The following is a 23,241-nucleotide window of genomic DNA, read 5'->3' as shown; positions in this document are numbered from 1 at the left end:
AATTATATATTATATTTTATTTAAAAATTATAATAATTAGATAAAATGATATTAGTTGAGATGATTTTAATCTGGTTTGTTTTTACAAACCATCTCAACTCATCTCATCATTATAATTTTTTTAAATCTCCATACAAAATAAAATAAATAATTTAATTTTTTTCAAATTTTAAAATAAAAATAATATTAAAATAATATATTTTAATAATATTTTATTTAAATTTAAATTTTATTTTTAATTGTCTCACCTCAATTCATCTTATCAAAAAAATAAAAACAGAGAGAGAAGTTTTAATAATAGGGGCATGAGATTTAAGGTAATAATAATAATAATGAGAGCCATAAACTCCATGCTCCAATCACATATCCCCAAAGTGCCAAACACTTGACCCCATGCTCTTCTCTGTATCTTCCAATTTCCACTGATCGTCATGATCCTGTTATCCTCAAAGAGCCGTGGAGCATGTCCTGCACAAGAACAAAACTCACTACATTATTTAACTTTTGAATGGCAATAGCAAAACAAAGGGAAGGGGAAGCCCAGAAACTAGGCAATTGGAATGTTTGGAAATAGTTTTGTTCTCATTCTATCTCATTTTCTTTTTAAATAGTATTAAAACATAAATATTTTCAAATTCATCATTACAATATTTTCAAACTAATTATTAGAAAGATTTTTTCCAAAGGCCTAAAGTCCAAGAATATAGGCCTAGACAAGGGATGCCCAGGCAAGCTAGGTAAAACCCATCCCAGCAAGGCTCTTCGAATCCGGAATGGAGGAAATAAAGGATGTTTGGGTCCCCGCTAGGCCACCCGACCCCAAAGAAGTAAGCTTGGCAAGCAACCAGAATAGAACAAAAGAATCCAGACCCTCTAACAACAAGCGACAAGGATGGAGCAACCCGACGCATCACACCCCCAATATTTAGATGGGATAGAGATCGCACCGTATTAAATGCCTCTCCAAAGGGTCACACTATATTAAATGGGCATGGCCAAAGAAGCAATGGGGAACACACCACCCCGGCGACAGGGCATGGGTCTCTGACCTCAAACGCAAGTATAAAAACGACTCCCAAAAATCGAAATAGGGGTTAGACTTTCTAAACTCTTCTCACTACTACATCTCACCTACTCCTTTGCCTGAAGCATTACTAACTTAGACATTCAAGGCTCCCCCGGCTACCACTACAAACGCCAAACTCTGAAGTTTTTCTTTGTATTTGCAAACCCAATATCGAAGACCCGAGTTGCTGAGGGCTTGACTTAAAATTGTACAAAATACGACGTCAACAGTAGTGTCATATATGGAATCTTTAAAAAAAAAAAAAAATCACATGTCCTTTGTATGCTTGTAAGAACCCATTCTCAGACAAATTGGGAGCACAACAAAGCAAGACTATAGATAAATATGGAAATAGAGACCACGGAAACAATACAATTAGAAGGAACAAAGAGGGAGATGCGCAACGGCCCGACCGATGAACTAAAAGACACTAGAGGGGAGCCAACACCACAAAAACAAAGAAGGAGATGCCAACCATCCTCCCACCTGCACTGGAGTGCATCCCCGCCGATGGCGAAATACGAGACTAGTACACACTCAAGAAGGTGGAGCCAAATCAGATACTGGAGATAGTCCTGTTGGACCCAAACCAACCAGAAGTCACCGCTAGGATCGGCATTGGGATGACCATCGAAACGAGGGACACCCTACAGCAGCTCCTCATGGAACATCATGACTTCTTTGCCTAGAGTCATGAAAACATGTCGGGAATCAACCCAACAATCATGCAGCATCATCTGAAAGTGGATCCTAAAGCCAAGGGAGTAAGGTAGAGGCCTAAGAGCTTCAACGCAAAGAAGAACATTGCCATTGCCGCAAAGGTCGACTTGTTACTCATGGTAGGTTTCATCTGCACTACCCGGACTGGCTGTCCAATGTAGTGCTTGTAAAGAAACCAAATGGCAAGTGGAGAATGTGCATGAACTTCACTGACCTGAACAAGTCCTGCCCGAAGGATAGCTTTCCGCTTCCTCGCATCGACTTCATTGTGGACTTGACAGCAAGCCACCGCATGTTAAGCTTCATGGATGCCTACTCCTAGTACAATCAGATCCATATCAACCCGGATGATAAAGAGAATACGTCGTTCATCATAGACCGGGGGTTGTACTGTTATTCAGCCATGTCATTCAACTTGAAGAATCAGGGGCCACCTACTAGCGGTTAGTCAATCATATGTTCAAGGATCAAATCAGGAGAAATATGGAGGACTACATGGAAGACTTGCTAGTCAAGAGCGGAAACCCTGTACAGCACCTAGACGATCTGCTAGAGGCCTTTGTGGTATTGAGACAGTACAAGATGAAGCTGAACCCAACAAAGTACACATTCGGTGTGGGCTCCAGGAAGTTCCTATGTTTCATGGTGTCGAAACGAGGAATCGAAGCCAACCTTGAGAAAGTGGAGGCCATCTTCGATATGCCTTCTTTGTGGAGCATAAACAACTTACAAAAGCTAGCAGGCTAGGTGGCAGCCCTCAACTGCTTCGTGTCAAGGTCAACTGACAAGTGTCTTCCTTTCTTCAAGGTGTTGAGGAAGGCCTAGGACTGGGATGAGAAGTGTAACGAGGCGTTTGCCACCCTTAAAAAATACCTAACCAGCCCTCATTTGCTTAGCCAACCCCGATGCAAGGAGGTCTTAACCTTATACATGTCTGTCTCCCCGCAAGCAGCTTCCTCGACCCTGGTACAAGATGATGGCAGGGTTTAGCAGTCGGTATACTACATTAGGCGAGCTTATAGGGGCAGAGGCCAAATACCCCCACATTGAGTAACTCGTCTTCGTTTTGGTGGTGACCACTCGGAAACTCCGACCCTGTTTCTAGGCCCACCAAGTCAAAGTCCTCACTAAGGCCCCCATGAAAAAGCTCCTACAACGACTAGATGCCTCAAGCCTCCTCACCAACTGGGTTATGAAACTAAGCAAATTCGACATCGAATACACCTCACGCACCTTCACAAAGGGAAAATTACTAGCAGATTTTGTCACGGAGTTCACAAGTTTTCCTGAAGAAGTTGAACATGCACAACCCATGAAGCCCTGACAAGTCTTTATCAATTGCTCATCTTGCCAGGCTAGAAGGGGAGTGAGAGTACATATTATTATGGTTAAAAGCAAAGAAAACGACTACGCCGTTAAGCTGGCGTTCAAGATTACAAACAACAAAGCAGAGTATGAGGCGTTATTCTTTGGCCTGACAGTCACCAAGTCTTTGGGCGCTAAGGAGGTGGAAGTTCAAGCCAATTCCCAAGTACGGGGAGAGTTTGAGGCGAAAAGTGAGAAATTGAAGAAGTACCTAGCCCTGGTAAAGACTGAGTGTGCTCACTTCAAATATTTTCAGATACGACAAATCCAAAGGGCTGAAAATCACAAGGTGGACAAGCTAACGAAAACAGCATTTGGACAAGAAGGTACCTTAATTCCAAAATTAGTCGTTCTCATGACTGCTAAAGTACCACCCGTAAGGATCGAGATACTGGAAATCAGGCTAGGAGCACTAAAGTGGGCTACAGACATCCTCAAGTATTTGAACACCAACAAAGTGCCTGACAACAGGCAAAGCGCAAGGAAGGTTAGGTACCAAGCGGCAAGGTACACCATAGTTGACGGCGTCTTATACCGAAGGGGATATAGGCTTACAGCACCCCCCTCATGAGGTGCATTTCAAACGAGCATGCCCAACATGTGCTGGCAGAAATACACAAGAGAATCTGCGATGACCATTCCAGAGATAGGGTACTGGTAGGCAAAGCAATGCGGGCAGCATACTACTGGTTGCAAACCCTGAAGGACGCCGAAGAATATGTGTGGAGATGCAAAAAGTGCCAGGAGAACTCCAGGATGCTCCATCACCCACTGTAAAAGCTGACATTAATCTCCTCGCCCGAGTCCTTTGCCCAGTGGGGGGTCGACCCAGTAGGCCCCAATCCCTCGAGCAAGGACAGTGTAAAGTTTGTAGTGATCGTGGTAGACTACTTCACCAAGTGGGTGAAGGTCGAAGCACTAGCAACAATTACGGCAAGTTGCATCACCCGTTTCCTATGGAAGAACGTCCTCTGTAGGTTTGGCGTCCCCTGCAACATCATTTCAAACAATGGGAAGTAGTTTGACTCTAATCACTACCGAGACTGGTGCCAAGACCTAGGAATCGAGTTTCGATACTCTTCCCCGAAGCACCCCCAGTCCAACGATCAAGTAGAGGTGATTAACAAAATCCTGCTGAGAGTATTGAAGAAGAAACTCAATGACAAAAAAGGGGTATGGGCAGAGGAACTCCCTGCAGTCCTATGGGCGTACTGGGTGATAGTAAGGACACTGATGGGAGAGACACTATTTACCCTCCCTTACGGCCATGAAGCAATGCCGCCAGTTGAGGTGGAAATCCCTACCTACAGGCTGCAGCACTACGAACAATGCTCTAATGACCAGAAGCTCGAAGAATAGCTTGACCTAGTAGAAGAAATCTGGGAAGAGGCAAAATTGACAATGGCAGCTTATAAAAAGAGAGTAGAGTGCTACTTCAATAAGAGGGTATGCCAGAGGTCATTCAAAGTCGGGAATTTTGTGCTGAATCAAACAGGAACCACCTCTAGAGAAGAAGGAAAATTGGGGCCGCAATGGGAAGGCTCTTACGTGGCTGTCACCAGCAACTACTCATGAGTCTATTGGCCTCGAGACTCCCAGAAGAACGAGCTACAACACCTGTGGAACACTGAGCATCTACAAATATTCTACAAAAAATGCCTTGTGATGTGTAAATTTGTAGTTTGTTTGAATGATTAATGTGTACGCTCTAATGCAGATGTTTCAAGAATTGGGTGTGAACTATGGCTACTCTCTACATTATCCAATGAACAGCTAAAATCCTGACTTTTATCCTTTAACTTATTGTCGTCTTCGTGATTATCATCAATGTCAATGGTGACGGCTCTAGTCAACCCTTTGGCTCTCTAGGCTTGGCAATCCCAATCGATTTGAGCCAAAACGAACAACATGGTCACAAAGCATGAGCCTTGCGCGGCTAAAAGGCCAAGCCAAAGTCCTCTGAAATCATACCCGGAGTAAAAGCTCAACCACACTACAACTAGCATTTCGACAAGATAGAAGCAGCTGGGATTGATGTTGGCTCCCAGTTTAGGTCAAGTTGTTCCTCTCAGAAGGATAATGGGCAAGACCATAGATGTTAAGGCTATAATCTCTACATCTTGGATGAACATGCTAGCCCATATCTTCATAATCAATACAGCAAAAAACAATGTTGAGAATCTCAACATGAAGCTGGAAGAGAGGATGACACTTGTGGCAAGATTTGCTTTTTGGCTACGGTGAGGGGTGTCGCTAGCTAGGGTGAGGGTAGTTCTGGGGTGATGGAGAAAGGGAGAAGAGTTGGGAGAAGTGGTGGGGTGATCATAGTTTCAGGGTGATGGAGAAGAGAAAAAGAATATGGAAAAGTGGGAGAAGCGGGAGAAGTGGAAGAAGTTTGAGAAAAGAGAATCAATAAACCGTGACGTAGGGAAAGGAACCAAGTTCGGTGTGTGGTGTGTTGGTTGAGAAAAGTTTTTGAATAAATAATCATCATCTCTCTATGTTTTTTGTTTTTTATTTTTGTTTTCCTGTTTTGCTTTTTGAATAATGTTACATTCTCTTTATTTTATCTCTTTATTTGCACTATTTATGTATTTAATTTTTTTAAATTTATTTTACTAATTATTTTAGAAAATGACTATTAGTAATACGTTGATATTTTTTTTATATTTTTAAAAATATGAAAAAAAAATTTAAAAATTTAAAATCTGAATTTTGCCGCTAGCAGCACTCTTTTCCTAATGAATTTGTTTCTCTCTCTCGGGTCGGCAGTACGAACTCTCTCTCTCTCTCTCTCTCTCTCTCTCTCTCTCGTATTCTCTGAAAACACGACCCCACTCATCGTCAACGTCTCCCATGATTTTGCAGCCGCTTGATTTCGGACATATTGTGGGGCCCAAAGGGTCTATCTAGGGCTGACATCTAACCGTTACCACCTTTTTCAGGTTCCCAAATCTCACGGTCCAAAGACCCCGTCATACCCTAAAACTATAAGGACAAATCGCACTGTATATTTATGTGTTTTTTTGAGCGTAATGACTAATTGCACCAGCAAAAGAAACAAAACAAACCCAACCAGAGAGGGAGGCATCAGAATCATCAGAGATCGGTGGGTCTGTTGTTTCATTGCCAAGAAAAGTATCGAAGAAACGAGCGCGCACACACTCACACGCACAACCATGTCGACGAAGTTGATAAGACTAGCTCCACTCGCCTTATATGCTCCTCTTTTTTGTTGAAATGGGTGGTTCAATCACCAACTCCTGTACGTTGAGTGGCTGCTTTCGCTTACGATCTAAGTCTGCATCGCCATCACTAACACCTGCTCCTCCTTCTTCCTCGCGCTCCACAAACTGCCCTTCTCTACCATGATCCTCTGCCCTAAACAGTCTCTCGGATCTTAGCCACAGGTCCGCCTTCAACGCAGACATCTCCTTCTCTCTTATCCTCATGGACCCAGCTACTTCCCGTCCCGCTGTAGTAATCGACAACGGCACCGGGTACACTTTTATACGTCTCCATAGTTAGTGGTGTATTTTTCTATGTAGTATATGTAGGCGCAAAAACTGTTTGACGAAATTCCTGAATTGGATTTGCTTAATTTTACCTATATTCATGTGGGTTTATATCAATCGGATTCTTACAACCCACGAGGACTCCAGCAATTTGACAAAATTATTCATCAATTTGGTTTTCAATAAGTTCTGTGTCTATTTTGATTTTGATTTTTTTTTTTTTACAGCTATACTAAGATGGGGTTCGCCGGTAATGTTGAACCGTGCTTCATCGCTCCGACAGTAGTTGCCATAAACGAATCGTTTTTGAACCAATCACGAACCTCTTCAAAAGCCAATTGGCAGGCGCAGCACAGTGCGGGCGTAATGGCCGATCTCGACTTCTTTATCGGGGATGAGGCGCTTGCGAGATCCCGATCTAGTAGTACTTACAATCTCAGCTATCCGATTCGGAATGGTCAGGTGGACAACTGGGATGCAATGGAGCGATTTTGGCAGCAGTGTATATTTAACTATTTGCGGTGTGATCCAGAGGATCATTACTTTCTCTTGACAGAGAGTCCGCTTACTGCACCGGAGAGTCGCGAGTATACCGGGGAAATTATGTTCGAAACGTTCAATGTTCCTGGGCTTTATATAGCGGTGAATTCCGTCCTTGCTCTTGCGGCCGGTTACACAACATCTAAGGTTGGTTTTGATGTTCAAGTTTCTTATTTTATTTCGCGGATTTAGAATCACGACATTCGCTGCTTATAATTTATTTCAGATGGTGTTCGGATTGGTTTGAGTAGTTTTAATATTTTTTTTGTAAGTAGTAAGAGATTTTGTTAATGGAAGTATTTAGGCATAACTCAACTATACAGGAAGTATACAAATGGAAACACCTAAATACAAGCTATGAACTATGAACTAGCAAAGTCTAAAAAATAAGCATTTAAAATATCCCTATTCATTACAAGAGTTATCACCCAAAAGCAAAGAGTTAGAAAGAAAAACTCTCTAAATTCTCCCAACGAACGTTCTCTGTCATCAAAACTGCATCCATTCCTTTCTAGCCATAAACACCACATTAAATATAGAGGAATCATTTCCAAATATCAGCAATATGTTGGCTGCCCATATATCCTTCCCACCAAGCCAATAGATCCACCATTCTCTTGGGCATCACCCAAGCTACACCTGACCTGCTGAAAATCTCATCCTAAATAGTCTTTGCCACCTCACAATGCATAAACAAATGATCAACCGACTCCCCATCTTTCTTGCACAAGTAACACCAATATTAAAATAGTTTTAATATTTGAAATTGGCTAGTTATATAGTCAGTTTTAAGTAGTTTAGTATTTGAATTTGGGTGGTTATTGTGTAACCTATTTAAAGGCCACATGTTAATAAAAATGTTGAGAATTTTCTTGTGAAAATTGTGGTCTTCTCCATCCCCAAGTAGAGTTTGTGGTGTTCTACTACCCTAAGTGGAAAATTTCTACCTTGTTATTGTCTCGGTTCCTATCAGATGGTGCAAGTTTTAGTTCAAATTTAATTCGAGCAGTTGGCTTCTTGAATTCAATCTGCAATTCTGGTATTGCTCATTCAAGTGACTACTGGTAACCATAAAATTTGACTGAGAAATCACTGGAGGCCTCATAGTGTTGAGAAATGGCAGTGGCAAACCCCACTTACTACTCTTAGCTAAAAACATATGCAATTTTTATAATAACTCTGTTTTTACTTAAGAAAACTTACATGGAGGAGGTGGAGGTCTTAAAACAAAAGCAAACCCGTATGGTACAGCTACTCACGTCCCTTCCTCCCACCAACAATATAGGTGCGCACAAACATTTGTAAATCATTCATAGACTCACACGGCTAGCTCAAACCCCACTTTAACAAGTTAATTACTCATACAGGTTAAGTCACCTTGCTTCACATTACATTACATGCGATAGGAATGAAGATTCTAGTATGTTTATGCCTGTGGGTATCCCCCAACCTGAAATTTTAACTACTTTCATTTGTGAGATATATATATATATATATTTTGATAAGTAAACGATTGTATTAAAAATAATAGGCGTAGCTCAAGTACACAAGATGGTATACAAGAGGTGACACCTGTCTAGGAGTGACGATTTGTGGGATAATTTTCTGGATGATAATAAGGGGGGGGGGGGGGGGGGAGGAGGCAATGGTGAGGTTTCATAGAGAGGGGCATGGCTCTCAAATTTATCATTTCTAACCCCAAGGGGTTTGCCCAAGTTGTGAAGGTCTTGGTCTTGAGGTCTCACTCCCTTCAAGGTCCAAGGTTCAGCACCTCATGGGTGCAAACAATCATTTGGGGTCACACTCCCTGGTGAAAAGCGAGCAATTTAACCAATTCCATGTAGGGAAACTTCCAAGAGTGCGGTGCATGGGACCAGGGTTTACTCTGAAAGGGTGGGTCCGAATGGGCCTTGCCTTGGAGAGGTTCCCCGACATAAAAAGAAAAATAAAATAAAAATTTATCATTTCTGTTCTTAGATATAAGGCAAGGGGTACTAGCACAAAAAAGCTCGTCTTAAAATTTCTGATAAAGCTCTTGCCATAAATTAGTTTAACAATGTAGAATTTTAATATTATGTACAGCTTCAAACCAATTGCTGGAACACTTTTTTCCATGCTTATTTGTGCCTCATTCTTTTTTTTTTTTTTTTTTTGTTAAGTAAGAAGAATTTATCAATTCACGTAATTAGGCTTGCAACTCTTTCTATAAATGGTCAGAATAAATTTACTGATCTGCCAAAAATGGTGCATTGCCAGGAATCTCGTCAGATGTTGTTTGGCTTTTGCTTTGCTGCTGTTGGTTATTATTTTTGGTTTCTGCTTATGTTGTTGTGGTGGTTACTACTTATGTTGTTGTGGTTGTCGAAACCTATATCTGTCCATCCGTCCATTCATCTAGATCTATGAGCCTGTGCATATTTCTACTGTCATCTTTGTATTTTTTTTATTTTTTTTCTTCCATTTAGATTGACCTACAGTTCTTCTTAGTGTGAGATGACAGGGGTGGTAGTAGATGTTGGAGATGGGGCCACTCATGTTGTACCTGTTGCAGATGGTTATGTAATTGGGAGCAGCATTAAGTCAATTCCTATTGCCGGGAAGGATGTTACTCTTTTTGTCCAGCAGCTTATGCGGGTATGCTCTCCTTGAATCTCATTGTACAAACTGTAAGTTGGTTGTGCTGGCTATGTTTGGAAGATCATTGTTGTCAAATATATACATTATATCGCATCCTTTATTAATTACAATTCTATTGGAAAATTCTCACATTTTTGGCCATCGGACCGGTCACTAGGGGAATTTTCCCTTGAATTACCTGAGGTGCATTTGCGGGAAACTCCTTGCTAAGGGTCCGTGCACCCCCATGATTTGTCGGGTCAATGTTTCCTAAGGGCCTGTGCACTCCTTGGATTAGTTGGGACTTTGTCTCGGACACCCATTGCCAATAATAAAATCTGTTGGCAAATTCTTATGTCATAATGAGCAGGATTTAGGTGATGGAATTGAAGACCCTTGGACCTATGATGAAGAATAGAAATTTTTGACATAATTTAGTTTGTAGTGTTAATTTAATTAGCAATACCAATTTAATAATAGAGGCTTGTGTTCCATCAAGGGTTGCTTTTTTTGTTTGGACAGCAGTAATTGGGAACATTCAGACTATTGATTACTTGAGAAAGCGTGAAATGATAGTTATGGAGTGGTGCTTCATGTGTAAGATAGCTGGAGAATCAGTGGATCATTTACTTATACACTGTGATGTGGCTAAAGGGTTATGGGATGGGGTGTTTAGAAGATCTGGACTGTCCTGGGTTATGCCAAAATTGGTGATGGAATTACTTGCATATTGGCCTAGACTTCATTCTTGCTCTCAAGTGGCAGCTGGGTGGAAGATGATTCCTTTGTGTATCATGTGGTGCATTTTGTTGGAAAGGAATGAGACGTGTTTTAATACTAGGGAACGTACTGTAGAAGAACTGTGGAATTTTTTTTATGTTTCCTTGTTTAGTTGGTTTTCAGCTACTGTTCTTAATGGTGGGGCAGTTCATGTGTTTCTGTCCTCGTTGCTTTAGTAGTTGAATGTATTTAGGTGTTTCTTTTGTATACTTTGTGTTTACATGGGCTTTGCCTGTTGCATTTGTTGAATAAAATGTGTACTTATCAAAAAAATAAAAATAATAAAAGCTCGTTGTTTGGTGCCTACAGTATTGGGCACTCTTGAAATGTAGCTCCTGGAATGTTTTAATCTTTCCAATTTTAAGTTCTTCATTAGAGAAAAACTCAATAGTAGACTGATTGAATTTTTTTACTGTCATAAATGTAACATGTCCTTGCAGTGATATATGAGAGAAATTTTTGGTCCCATCCTATGCCTCATTGTCCCACCCTTTTCATTGTTGGATTCGAACAGTTTTGTCTGCATCAATATTTTATAACTGGAAAGTTTGAATCCCTTTAATGGCTTCTTGTGGACTCTTGCATTTTGGTATTGTTTCATGTAGGAAAGAGGAGAGAATGTGCCCCCTGAAGACTCATTTGAAGTTGCTCGGAAAGTAAAGGAAACATATTGCTACACTTGTTCTGATATCGTCAAGGTGCACTTGCTTTTATAGCAATTTTAGTCCAACAAATTTTGCTACAAATGTATATAAACACTTTGTCCTGGGCATTATATTGCAAGTTTCCAGCTCTTCATATTACTTTCTCCACTAGAAATTTGTCAATCTGAATTTCATCTAGAAATTACTTGATGACAACTCTCATTTCTCCAACGTTTTCAGGAGTTCAATAAACATGATAAAGAGCCAGCAAAGTATATTAAGCAATGGAGAGGTATTAAACCAAAGACAGGGGCACCATACTCTTGTGATATTGGCTATGAACGGTTTCTTGGCCCTGAGGTTTGATCTATCTATCTTTGACCATCTTCTCCATCCTACCTTAGTTCATTCTATTGAATGAACAGCAGGTGGTTTTCCAGATTTAATGAGCAACTGTCTTAGAACTTAAGCTAATGTGGTGTAAGTTGCAATTATGTCAGTAGGAGCTGGTAATGGAGACCTGTTATAATTATAGGGTTTGGTTGCTCTTTTAGCTGCCTGTCTCTAACTCTTCCCTTATATAAATACAAATATCTGTGTCTGTCACTTGATGCAGTCAAGCAGAACATGTCAGTTCTTTGCTTAGATGTTCAATTGAGTTTTTGTTGTAGCCTTCCCAATAATTTTTTTTTTTCAATTCCTGGTCGTCTTAAATTGATATTCCACATGAACTGTGTTGGAATTTTTACTTTTTCAGTCTTTTGATTCTTAAATTGATTGGTAGGAAATACCATTCCAGCAAACTATGAGGCGGGGTGGACATCGGATTAGCTGGTATTAATTGTTGGGAGATCTTTTTTATTTATTATTTCATACCTATAAAAAGTCTAATAGATCTTTTTTGTTTTGATAAGTTTGTTGGGAAATAATTATATATTTCAATCTAAGGATATACCCATACCAGAATCTTGACAAGGAAAAATTTGTTCCAACAGATTAGATTATTTTCTCAAACAATTACAGTTACTTTTGGACCCAAAAGATGAGGAATTTGATGTAAATTCCCAAAAAGTTCATGTTTTTGGTTTGGTCACTGTATTTGCAGGCTCTCATAATCTTTAATGTCAGTGATACAATTGAAAAGATTATGTAGTGTTCAAGAATAATAAAATTGCAAAGCATTTCTGAAAGAGGTTGGAAATAATAAACAGCTGGTTGCAATCATAACTTTGTCACTTTTGAATGTCTTTTTACCAACTGCATACTGCTGAAACTGTTTTCTGTAATTTGTTTGACATGTTTACAGGTTTTCTTTAGTCCTGAGATTTATAGCAGCAAGTTTAACACCCCTTTACCAGAGGTAATCGACAAGTGTATTCAGTCTGCACCAATTGACACAAGAAGAGCTTTGTATAAGGTGAACTACAAATGCCCAAGAAACTTATGCAAACTTTGTTATTAGATTTATTATATTCCGATGGAATACTGTGAGTGGCTATGTTGGAGGGCTGAAACCTAGTGATGATTGCTTGTACTTATGAAAAGAAAAAAGTATTAAGGGGGGCTTGTATAGTTGCTCCTTTATCCTTCAGTTGTGTTTGATAGACTCTTATACTCTATAATTTATTGTGGGCATCCATGATCCAACAGTTCTTAACTCAAAAATCATGATTGTTTTGATTTCCAAACTTTTTTTTTTTATTGGCACTGGGTGTCCGAAAACAAAGTCCTGACTAATCCCGGGGGTGCACAGGCCCTCGGCAAGGAGTTTTCCACAAGTACATCTTGGGTAATTAATGGGAAAGTTTCCCCAGTCCAATGACCCTAGAAATTGTTTGCACTCGAGAAGATTTGAACCTCAGACCTAGAGAGAGCATACCACCAAGACTAGGGTCTTTACCTCTTGAGCCAACCCCTAGGGGTTTGATTACCAAACTTTAGCATGGATAGTTCTCTTGTGATATATTATATGGTTATTTGACTTGCTTATAGTTCCAAGGTTCTAATTTTTTCAAATTCCTTGTTTTTTGTTTTCATAGTTTGCATTAATGAAAGGTTATTGTTACTTACCAACAAGGAAATAAAGTTATTGCTGTATGCCTTGTATATATGAATTTTTCTCACATTCTGCCTCGTTCATATCCAATTGTTTCTCGTACGACTCTGATTTTATTTTTTCCTTTCTTGGTTTTCCCGTTCTTCTCAGAATATAGTTTTATCTGGGGGATCAACAATGTTTAAGGACTTCCACAGGAGGTTGCAGCGGGATCTGAAGAAGATTGTGGATGCTCGGGTTCTTGCATCAGAGGCTCGATTTGGTGGGGAAGTTAAAGTAAGAGTTTCATATTTACAACTGACTTCATAGTTTACAATTTCGTTCATATGTTTTGTTATATATAGAATGTGTTTCACCAATCACCATATGGAAATGCTGACCCTTTTTTGTTTGTTTTCTCTCTCTCTCTCTCCTACCCTTTGGTCTCCAGTCACAACCAGTGGAAGTCAATGTAGTTAGCCATCCCATCCAGAGATTTGCAGTTTGGTTTGGAGGCTCTGTCCTTGCATCGACACCTGAATTTTTTGCGGTAGGAAGTTTGCCCTCTCATACAAGTAGACATAAATTACAGCAATTACTGCATAGGTTCTCTTTTTGCACCTGAATCATCAAGTTTCATATTCTACTTTACCGTAGAAGGCATGGTATGGTTTGTCAGAGGTATTTACGATGTCACACTTTAGTGTTGCTTATACCCTGAACCTACTTATTATAGAAGAGTCGTTATCTTGCATATTGCCTCTTGAGAATCAAGGGAACCACTTCATTGGTTTCAGAGAAGACAATCACGGGGACACTCAATAGCTAAAAAGCTGAATGGTTTAAAGAGGATTTTTAAAGTTTGAAGGAATAAGCTGGATTCTTGATTGCTCTAGTGTTAGCTAAAAACAATACATTACATCATTTCAGTTGGGCAAGATTTTGTACTCATTTGTGAAGTTCCAGTTGTCAAACAAACTTTCAAAAGAAATTTATGAAGTTAATTTCTGTCATTGTAGCTTTTGATGTTTGATTCATTGAGGTCTCTATCAACATTACCCAAGTTGAGATATTCTTGACTCTCCAAATATTGGATTTATGACTGGAAGTTGTGCCCCATGTGCAGGCTTGCCATACAAAAGCAGAGTATGAAGAATATGGTGCAAGTATATGCCGAACAAATCCTGTTTTCAAGGGAATGTATTGATACAAAAACCATTTTGGATGATCATTATTTCCTGAGTGAGATGGTCAATGGAATGCCTCGTCATTTCCGCCTTCCATATTCACCTCATTCACTTCATGGACCCTATCTTGTTGGCATTCACGCTCTCTTGAGTTGGTGTAGGTGATGTAAAATGTGTTTAGTATCATTTTTGTAAGAATATATGGGTTTTTCCTGTATCCATTCTTTCACTAGGGTTTCAACAGTCTGATCTCAGCAGCCAAATGGAAATGGTCATTGTCATTGGGGTAAATGGTAACCGAGCTGAAGTGCAGTGTTCAGCATAGATTAGAATCTGATAAAGATTTTATTCTTTTATTAAGAGTGATTACTCTACCAGCCCTCAACTCTCATTGCCTTGTCCACTTTTTAAATTATCAATAATTTTATTTCTATCCAGCTGCCCTTTGGTGGCTTCAATCAATTTTGAAATTCTCTTTAGAGGTCGGGCGAATAAATGAATTGCAACAAAGAGAAAGATGAAAAATATTGTAGAGAGCAGAGAAACAATGGATGTGGGGATTAACTTTTTATGTTGGAATCATTCTTTTCATCATCAAGATCGATGGCAATAATGGGGATGGGTCTTTTCTACTGTCAATTTCAACAAGGTTAGAGGCTAAAAGTCTATTGAAGAGAATGCTTCCAACATGAAAGTGTGGATGCGCCTCATTCCGTTTTGTTAACCTTATGTTGCTTTCCTTGAAAAGACTTACAATTTAAATGGTTAAATTCATTATCTTCAAACTGTTTAAAGTTTTTAGTACAGTTGATGATTCAATAGGATATCATAGGAATGATTTTGATTTTGAATTTGAATTCTGAATTTTGCTTTTCTAAATTCCTCTCTTATTATGAATATGAGTTTTTAGGACAATCAATGGTTTAACACTTTATATGGCCTTGCATGATTGCTACAATTAGTATCAAAGACTCATTTCATATGACTCACAAAATTCTCAACTATCAAATGCTTATGTAATTGTTAATAGGACTGTTTAACGGAATTGGATTTCATCCGAAACTTGGGTATCCATTTTTAGCCTGAATAAAACTCAGGTCGAAAACCACATCACCCTACACGGTCCTACCCAAGCCAAGTACGGTTATGATACCCGAGTACTGAGTTTTATAAAAAGAAAATATCGGGTCGATTATCAACATATCACATCTTTTTCACATATCTCAATTGACCCAGAAACAAGATTGAAAGCAATAACTTTCTTGCTTTGTTCCATCCTAAAACCCTTAAGTAGAAACAATTTTTAAAAAGGGATTTTGTTGCTTGTGTGCGAGCAAGTAGAGAGATGGGCCTTATGATATCATAGATAACTACATGACAACTTCTTTTGGTGCTTTTAATGGTCATTATAAACCCTGGGCCATTATCTAAAAGTTGATAACATCATTTATTTGGACCTAAATTCATCTTGTTTGTATTGCTCGTTTATTGGGTTTTCCTAAACTCGAGTGAATTTCTTTGAAAAACACCAATAATAGACAAAAAGATGGACTTGTTCGCCATATCACTATCCTAAAACCCTACATTTAGTGGGAGCTGTCTCCTCACTAGATGGGCTCATGGAGACTTCACATCGCTTCTGTTCAATTATTTTATGGGAGTTGCACTCCCAACATTTTATTATCTAATATGTTTCAACTTCAACAATTTACAATTGTTTTATCTTTTATCAAAATAGGGGAACACTATATGGTGTAATAGAGAGTCTCAACTAATCAACTATCAATGCACATGTTTAACTCTTGAGGGTGGTGGACATGCCGCAGACGCTACTGCAACGCCACTTGAGGGTGGTGGACACGTCAGAAGCTTCATCGTGCTAGCAACAAAGATGCCGACAGAGGTGGTGGCTGCAACAGAGGTTGGGTTGGTGGTGCAGGAGATGTTGTTGACGTCAGCAGAGTTGGTAGAGTTTCTTCCTCCACCACCGTGCATCAATCTACCTCCAGGGAATGGACAAAAATCACCGACAATGTGTAGGGTGTGCTGACAATCCAGCGATGCTCTCCAAGATGCATAGTGAGGATGAGATGGTGGGAATCAGTGAGGAGAACCCTGCTTTGGTGTTGAAGACACAGTCAATGATGATCTCTTCCTCTCAGATGAGGAGAACCCTATAGGGGAAGTGGGTTTTATGCTTGGAGATGAGAACTTGGAGGAACAGCTGGAGTTCAGAATACATAACCCGATACCTTTGAATTGTTTGTTTCCTGATTAGTCAAGTGCCTCAGATTGGGTGTTTAACACATTGAAGGATATACAGGAAATTGTGGGCTTGAAGTGTGAAGGATACGAGGAGCAATTCATGGCCTTACTCACTACCATTGAAGCGGGTCACCAAGTGGTGGAGAAACGGGAGGAGTTCAGTGGGTTATTCACGGTAGCATGCTCTTTTAGGAGTGTGTCAGGTGGTTTTTTGTGGGCTTTTGCAGGTGTTTATGGCCCTAATTCAGACATTGATCGTAGATTGTTGTGGGATGAACTAATTAGAGTGCACAGTTGGGGGATCTTCCTTGGGGTATTGGTGGAGATTTTAACGTAACAAGATTTTCCACTAGTGCTTTGGTAATAGAAGAATGCGACCAGTAATGTCAGATTTTTCAGAATGCATTTTCAAGTTGAAGTTAGTGGATTTACCAATGGTAGGAGGTACATGCACGTGGGCGAATAATCAGACGTGGTCTTGTTTAGATCATTTCTTAATGTCTCTGGAGTGGGAAATTCACTTTCAGGAGGTTTGGCAGAAGAGATTGCCTCGGCAGTGTTCAGACTATTGACCTATTGTGTTGGATTGTGGGGAGATTCAAAGAAGACGCCAATATTTTAAGTTTGAAAACATGTGGCTGAAGTTGGAAGGTTTTATGGATAGGGTCCGAATGTGGTGGTCATCCTACTAGATTCAGGGTACTCCTAGTTTCACTTTTGTCGGCAAATTGAAAGTTTTAAAACAAGATTTGAAGATTTTGAATAGTCAGTCTTTTGATGACATTGAGGAATACAAGGAAAGTAAGTTAATGGAGATTCATGAGCTAGAAAGGTTACAAGAGTCCAGGATTTTAACACCGGAGGAATTAGCCCCAAAGCTAGTGCTGGTTGCAGATCTTGAGAGGATCATTTTACTAGAAGAGATTTCGTGGCAACAAAAGTCTAGAGCATTATGGTTGAAGGAAGGAGACCAAAGCATTAAGTTTTTTCACAGGGTAGCCAAGTCTCACAGGAGATCCAATAATATTGAGATATTGAAGATTGATGGGGCTAACTATAGTGATGAGCATTTTGATTAATAATCATGTATTTGATTTTTTTCAAACAGTTACTAACTGAGCAGGAGGGTTGGCGGCCCAAGCCTGATGGTTTACTTTTTGATTATATTGGACCTATGGATGGTATCTGTTTGGAGAGGTCTTTTGAGGAGGCTGAGGTTTTTGATGTGGTGAGGAAGATGTCTAAAGATAAGGCTCCGGGTCCTGATGGGTTTTCTATGAGTTTCTTTCAAACTTATTGGGATGTTTTAAAGGTGGATCTCATGAAGGTATTTTAGGAATTTCATTCGGTTGAAAAATTTGAGAAAAGCCTAAACGCCACTTTTCTTGCTTTGATACCAAATAAGGTTGGGGTAGTGGAGATCAAGGAATTCCGACATATTAACCTGGTAAATGGGGTATACAAGATTATTTCTAAAGTACTTGCAAACCACCTTAGTGAGGTAGTGGGAAATATAATTTCGAAGTCCCAAAACGCTTTTGTAAAAGAGAGATAGATTCTAAACGCAGTTCTCATTGCAAATGAATACGTGGATAGTAGATTGAAAGCTGGCAAGGCCGGGATTATCTGTAAGTTAGACACGGAGAAGGCGTATGACCATATTAATTGGGATTTCCTTATCGACCTTCTGGGAGATGTGGCTTTGGAGAGAAATACTGATCTTGGATCTGTTGGTGTAAAACTACAGTGAAATTCTCAGTGTTGACATATGGAAGTCTAACAGGTTTTTTCAATAGCACACAAGGTCTAAAACAAGGAGATCTGTTGTCCCCTTTACTCTTTGTTATTGTGATGGAGGCTTTGAGCAGAATGACCTCAGCCCTGGTAGCCTATGAGCGGGTGACTGGTTACTTGATTGGATCATCGAGAGGGGGTTTAATTAATATTTCTTATTTTTTGTTTGCAGATGACACTCTAATATTTTGTGAGGCTGACCATAATTAGATCGAGTATTGAAGGCTCTTCTATTTTTTTTTGAAGCAGCTTCGGGTTTGAAAGTGAATTTGGACAAATAAGAGATGGTGCCTATTGGAGGGGTATAACACCTTAAATAGTTGGTCAATACTTTGGGGTCTAAGATTGCCTCACTCTCCATGTCTTATCTTGGCCTACCGTTGGAGGCAGCCTCGAGAGTGGCCTCGATGTGGGATAAAGTGATTGAGAAGGTAGAGCGTCGTTTAGCAGGTTGGAAGAGAATGTACCTATCAAAAAGAGATAGAATTACCCTGATAAAGAGTACATTATCTAACTGACCGACCTATTTCTTGTCCTTGTTCCCCATTCCTGCAAGTGTGGCACTCCGTATTGAGAAATTACAGCGGAATTTTTTTATGGGGTGGAATAGGCGAGGAATTTAAATTCCACCTAGTCAGGTGGAAGAAGGTTTGTAACTCTCTTTCTCATGGTAGTTTGGGTATTAGAAATCTGAGAATTTTTAATCAGGCATTACTTGGAAAATGGCTGTAGAGATTTCATAAAGAACTAGAAGCCCTATAGAAGTTACTGATTGAGAGCAAATATGAGGGTTTATGGGGAGGGTGGTGTACCAATGAAGTGAGAGAGGCTTGTGGATTGGGGTTGTGGAAACATATAAGAATAGGTTGGGGGGTCTTCTCTTGGCACTCAAGATTTTGTCTAGGAGATGGGACTATGATCAAATTCTGGCATGATTCTTGGAGTGGATATGATGCGCTAAAGGAACTATTTCCTGAACTCTTCAAGGTCGCAAATGTTAAGGATGCTTCAGTGGTAGATGTCATGGTGATCACAGGGGAACGCATCTAGTGGAACATCACTTTTAGCCGAGTGGCAAATGATTCAGAAATGGACAGCTATGCAGCCTTTTTCAGTATTTTGTACTCACTCAAACCAAACAACCAGCATATCGACTTATTGTAGTGGATACCTACAGGTAAAGGTATGTTCTCGGTTCGCTCGTTCTATAAATCCCTTTCACATGAGCTCCCTGTTCAGTTCCCTTGGAAAAGAATTTGGAGACATAAGGTGTCCCTCAAAACAACTTTTTGTGTGTGGAGTGCTTCCTTGGATAAGATTCTCACAACGGATAATTTGAAGAAACGAAGGGTCATCATCACAGATTGGTGTTGCATGTGTTGGAATGGGGGTGAATCAGTGGACCATCTTCTACTACATTGTGACGTGGCTAGATGGTTATGGAACGAAATATTTAGTAGATTGGACTTGGGATGGGTTATGCCCAAGACAATAGTGGCAGTTTTGGCTAGATGCACATATATATGAGGCAATCAACAAATCAAGGCTGTATGAAAGATGATTCCTATATGCATCATGTGATGTGTGGGGCTGGAGCACAATGATCGGACTTTCGAGGACAAAGAGAGATCGAGGGAGGAACTTATAGCTTTCTTTTTTAGAACTCTTTATGCTTGGGCCACAGCTGTTATTTTTAATGGCCAAGATTTCCATGATTTCCTGTATCTATACTCCCTACGTAGTTAGGGCTTTTTTGTACTGCATATGACTTTGCCTATTCTTTTATTAATACACTTTAATTACTTATAAAAAAAAATGTTTAACTCTTGAGAATACTCACATTATGCGAGAGTTTTGTAGTCTCACTCCCAGCCTCTAGGATCATCTTTTTTTTTTTTTTCTTGTTTTTATAGGATCATTACCAAAGTAACAACTTATTCTAAAACTTGGAAGAACAAATAGAACAAGAATGATATTTCTATAAAATCTTGGTTAATACAGCACTTGGTGAAGATATGGAATAAACATACACCTTTTTTGGCCTTATGAATCGTAAAAATATATATTAATTCACTGCTTTTTTTTTTCCCGATTTGTAACTATACTTCCATATTGTTTTCTTTCTCTCATTATGATATTTATTTTTCTCATTGTTGATCTTTTAGCGATTTGTTACTTATTACTCAATAACAAATAGAAGAAGATACATTGAATTGTAATGTTGGTACAACACGTAGGATGGTGGTGACTCTTCTTATATTAAGATGTAAAGGAGCATGGGAGTCTTCCCCCTTCATCCACATATACACAAACATCCTACCCAATCCATCCTAAGTTTACCCAAGAAATCCAAAAACATACCTAGCAATCAATTGGCAAGATGGGAACACTTAAAGTGGAACCTATTGATCGTGCTAACCCGTAAGTTTAGTGCAATTATTGTGGTAAGCTAACTAATTGCCATTACAAAAATATCACTTCATCTATGATGCACCACATCCATGATGCGTTGAAACTTCTCCTCTTAGAATTGAAGGAGTTCAAAAAATTAAAACCTCTAGTATTAAGAGGGATGCGGAAGGATGGGTGTGTAGTCTACAAGAACTTGTGAATTATGATGCAGAAAAACTTAGGGTATCAATCGCTAAGTTATTTATTAGGTGTGAATTATCATTTAGGTTTATGGAGTATGATAGGTTTATTGAGCATGTGGTTAATTTGGAATCTAGATTTATATTGTCATTCCGAACCATTTTATGAAGGGATTGCATTAAACTACATAATGAAGAGAAGACACGGTTAAAGAAATTGTTGGATGGTCAAAGGATTTGTCTTAACACCGATACTTGGACATTAATGCAAAATATGAACTAAATGTGCATTATCATATATTTTATTGATTACAATTGTAGACTGTGCAAGAAAATACTCAAATTTTGCCAAATTCCTTACCATAAGGGGGAGACCATTAGAAGGGTGTTGGATTTAGGATTGAGATGAGGATTGATAAGATTTTGATTATTACTATTGATAACATCTCCTCTAATAATGTTGCCGTAGATTACATGAGGAGGATGATAAAGGATAATGATTGTATCATCTTTGGTGGTGAATTTCTTCACATTTGGTGTGTTGCCTATATATTAAATTTAATTGTTATGAATAATTTGAAAAATGTTTATGAATTTGTAATGAAGATTATAGATACCGTCAAATATATTAAGATTTGTCGAGTTCAAGGTTTGTGCGACAAATGGAAAGATCAGTGAGAGGATAATTTGCTTGGATGTTAATTTTAGATGGAACTCCACATAATTGATATTGAGTACCGTTGAAAAATATAAACAAACTTTTGAACAGTATTATGTGTATGTGGATGATCAATTCGTGAATCTCACTTGTGATGATTGAAAATATATACGAATTTTTGTAGAGTTGTTGAAATTTTTTATGATATTACATTGAAAATTTTTTATTTTTTGTATGTGACTGCTAATGTATATTTTCAAAAACTATGCACAATAGAAAATGTATTAAATGATATATGCATGAATAATGATATTATCACTAATACCGTGGGCATAAATATGAAAAATAAATATGATAAGTATTGTAATAGTACAAATAGGTTCAACTTGATGATATATATTATTTTTGTGCTTGATCCACGATATATTCAAAAATATTTTTATAATAAATTTGGCCTTGGCTCTGTAAGGGAAGGTTTGGATAATAAGTTGAAATAAGATGAGTTGAGATGAAAGTTGAAAATTGAATAAAATATTATTAGAATATTATTTTTTAATATTATTATTATTTTGAGATTTGAAAAAGTTTAATTGTTTATTATATTTTGTGTGAAAATTAGATGAGATGAGTTAGGGGGACTTTTGTATCCAAACCGGACTGCAGTTACTCTTCTATACATTTTCTTTTGGTATTGAAATAAGTGCAAAAAAGAAGGTGATGTTTGTTACATCTTCTAATAATATCAATAAGAAGATGTTTGCGATGATATTCCTAAGTCCAAGTTACTTCCACCTCTCAATAGACAACCTTCTTTGGCAAGTGAGTCACATATTGCCAAATTTTTGGCAGTTGAAACTTTATGAGACTTTAAAGATTATGTATTTTCTAAAAATACTCCTAGAAAATCCATTGATAATATGAATATGATTTTAAGATATAAAGTTTTAGTTATCACACTCACAATTATGTACTTAGAACTAGGGAACTTTTGATTTCTTAAGTTTTATAGACATTCATCTATTGAGGGAAAGTGATAGTTGTTCTATTTAGATATAGAATTTTACATTACATGCATAGGAGTGCACTTCATGCATTTATGTTTTTTGTGCGTCTTCTGTGAAACATCTTGCATTTTTATGTCCATATTTCCTTAATTTTCAAAAAAAAGGAGAAAGAGAGGTGTAAGTTTCCCATCTTGTTCTATATATTTTGCACTCATATATACACTCATCAAATTCTTTCTTGAATATTATAAAAAATGATCATTCTATAATTTCAACTTGTTGCTTTAAATGCATGGAAATTGAGGGCTTGATGTATTATTTATTCTTTGTAATAGTAAATGTTGTGTTACATTTGAGCTGTTCTTAATATTGATGCACATTAAAGCTCAAGGTAAGTCTTGGGGCTCATTTGGATATTAAAAATATATTTGAATAGTAGTAAAATAATTTGTAAATAGTAA

General features: G+C 38.5%; 1 protein-coding gene across 1 annotated transcript; it reads left to right on the top strand.

The window, feature by feature from the left end:
- The first annotated feature begins 6,176 nt into the window (after positions 1 to 6,176).
- Positions 6,177 to 14,853, top strand: LOC122310787 (actin-related protein 3). The gene is made up of 9 exons (XM_043124926.1): positions 6,177 to 6,651; positions 6,894 to 7,353; positions 9,694 to 9,840; positions 11,208 to 11,300; positions 11,487 to 11,606; positions 12,553 to 12,663; positions 13,453 to 13,578; positions 13,733 to 13,831; positions 14,408 to 14,853. Exons 1-9 carry the CDS (start codon positions 6,602 to 6,604, stop codon positions 14,486 to 14,488), a joined length of 1,287 nt encoding a protein of 428 aa, XP_042980860.1. The 5' UTR covers positions 6,177 to 6,601; the 3' UTR covers positions 14,489 to 14,853.
- Positions 14,854 to 23,241: the final 8,388 nt, after the last annotated feature.

Source organism: Carya illinoinensis, chromosome 5 (genome assembly GCF_018687715.1).
Source record: "Carya illinoinensis cultivar Pawnee chromosome 5, C.illinoinensisPawnee_v1, whole genome shotgun sequence".
In the NCBI taxonomy this organism is placed as follows: Eukaryota; Viridiplantae; Streptophyta; class Magnoliopsida; order Fagales; family Juglandaceae; genus Carya; species Carya illinoinensis.
This window is presented reverse-complemented; position numbering and strand designations above follow the sequence as displayed.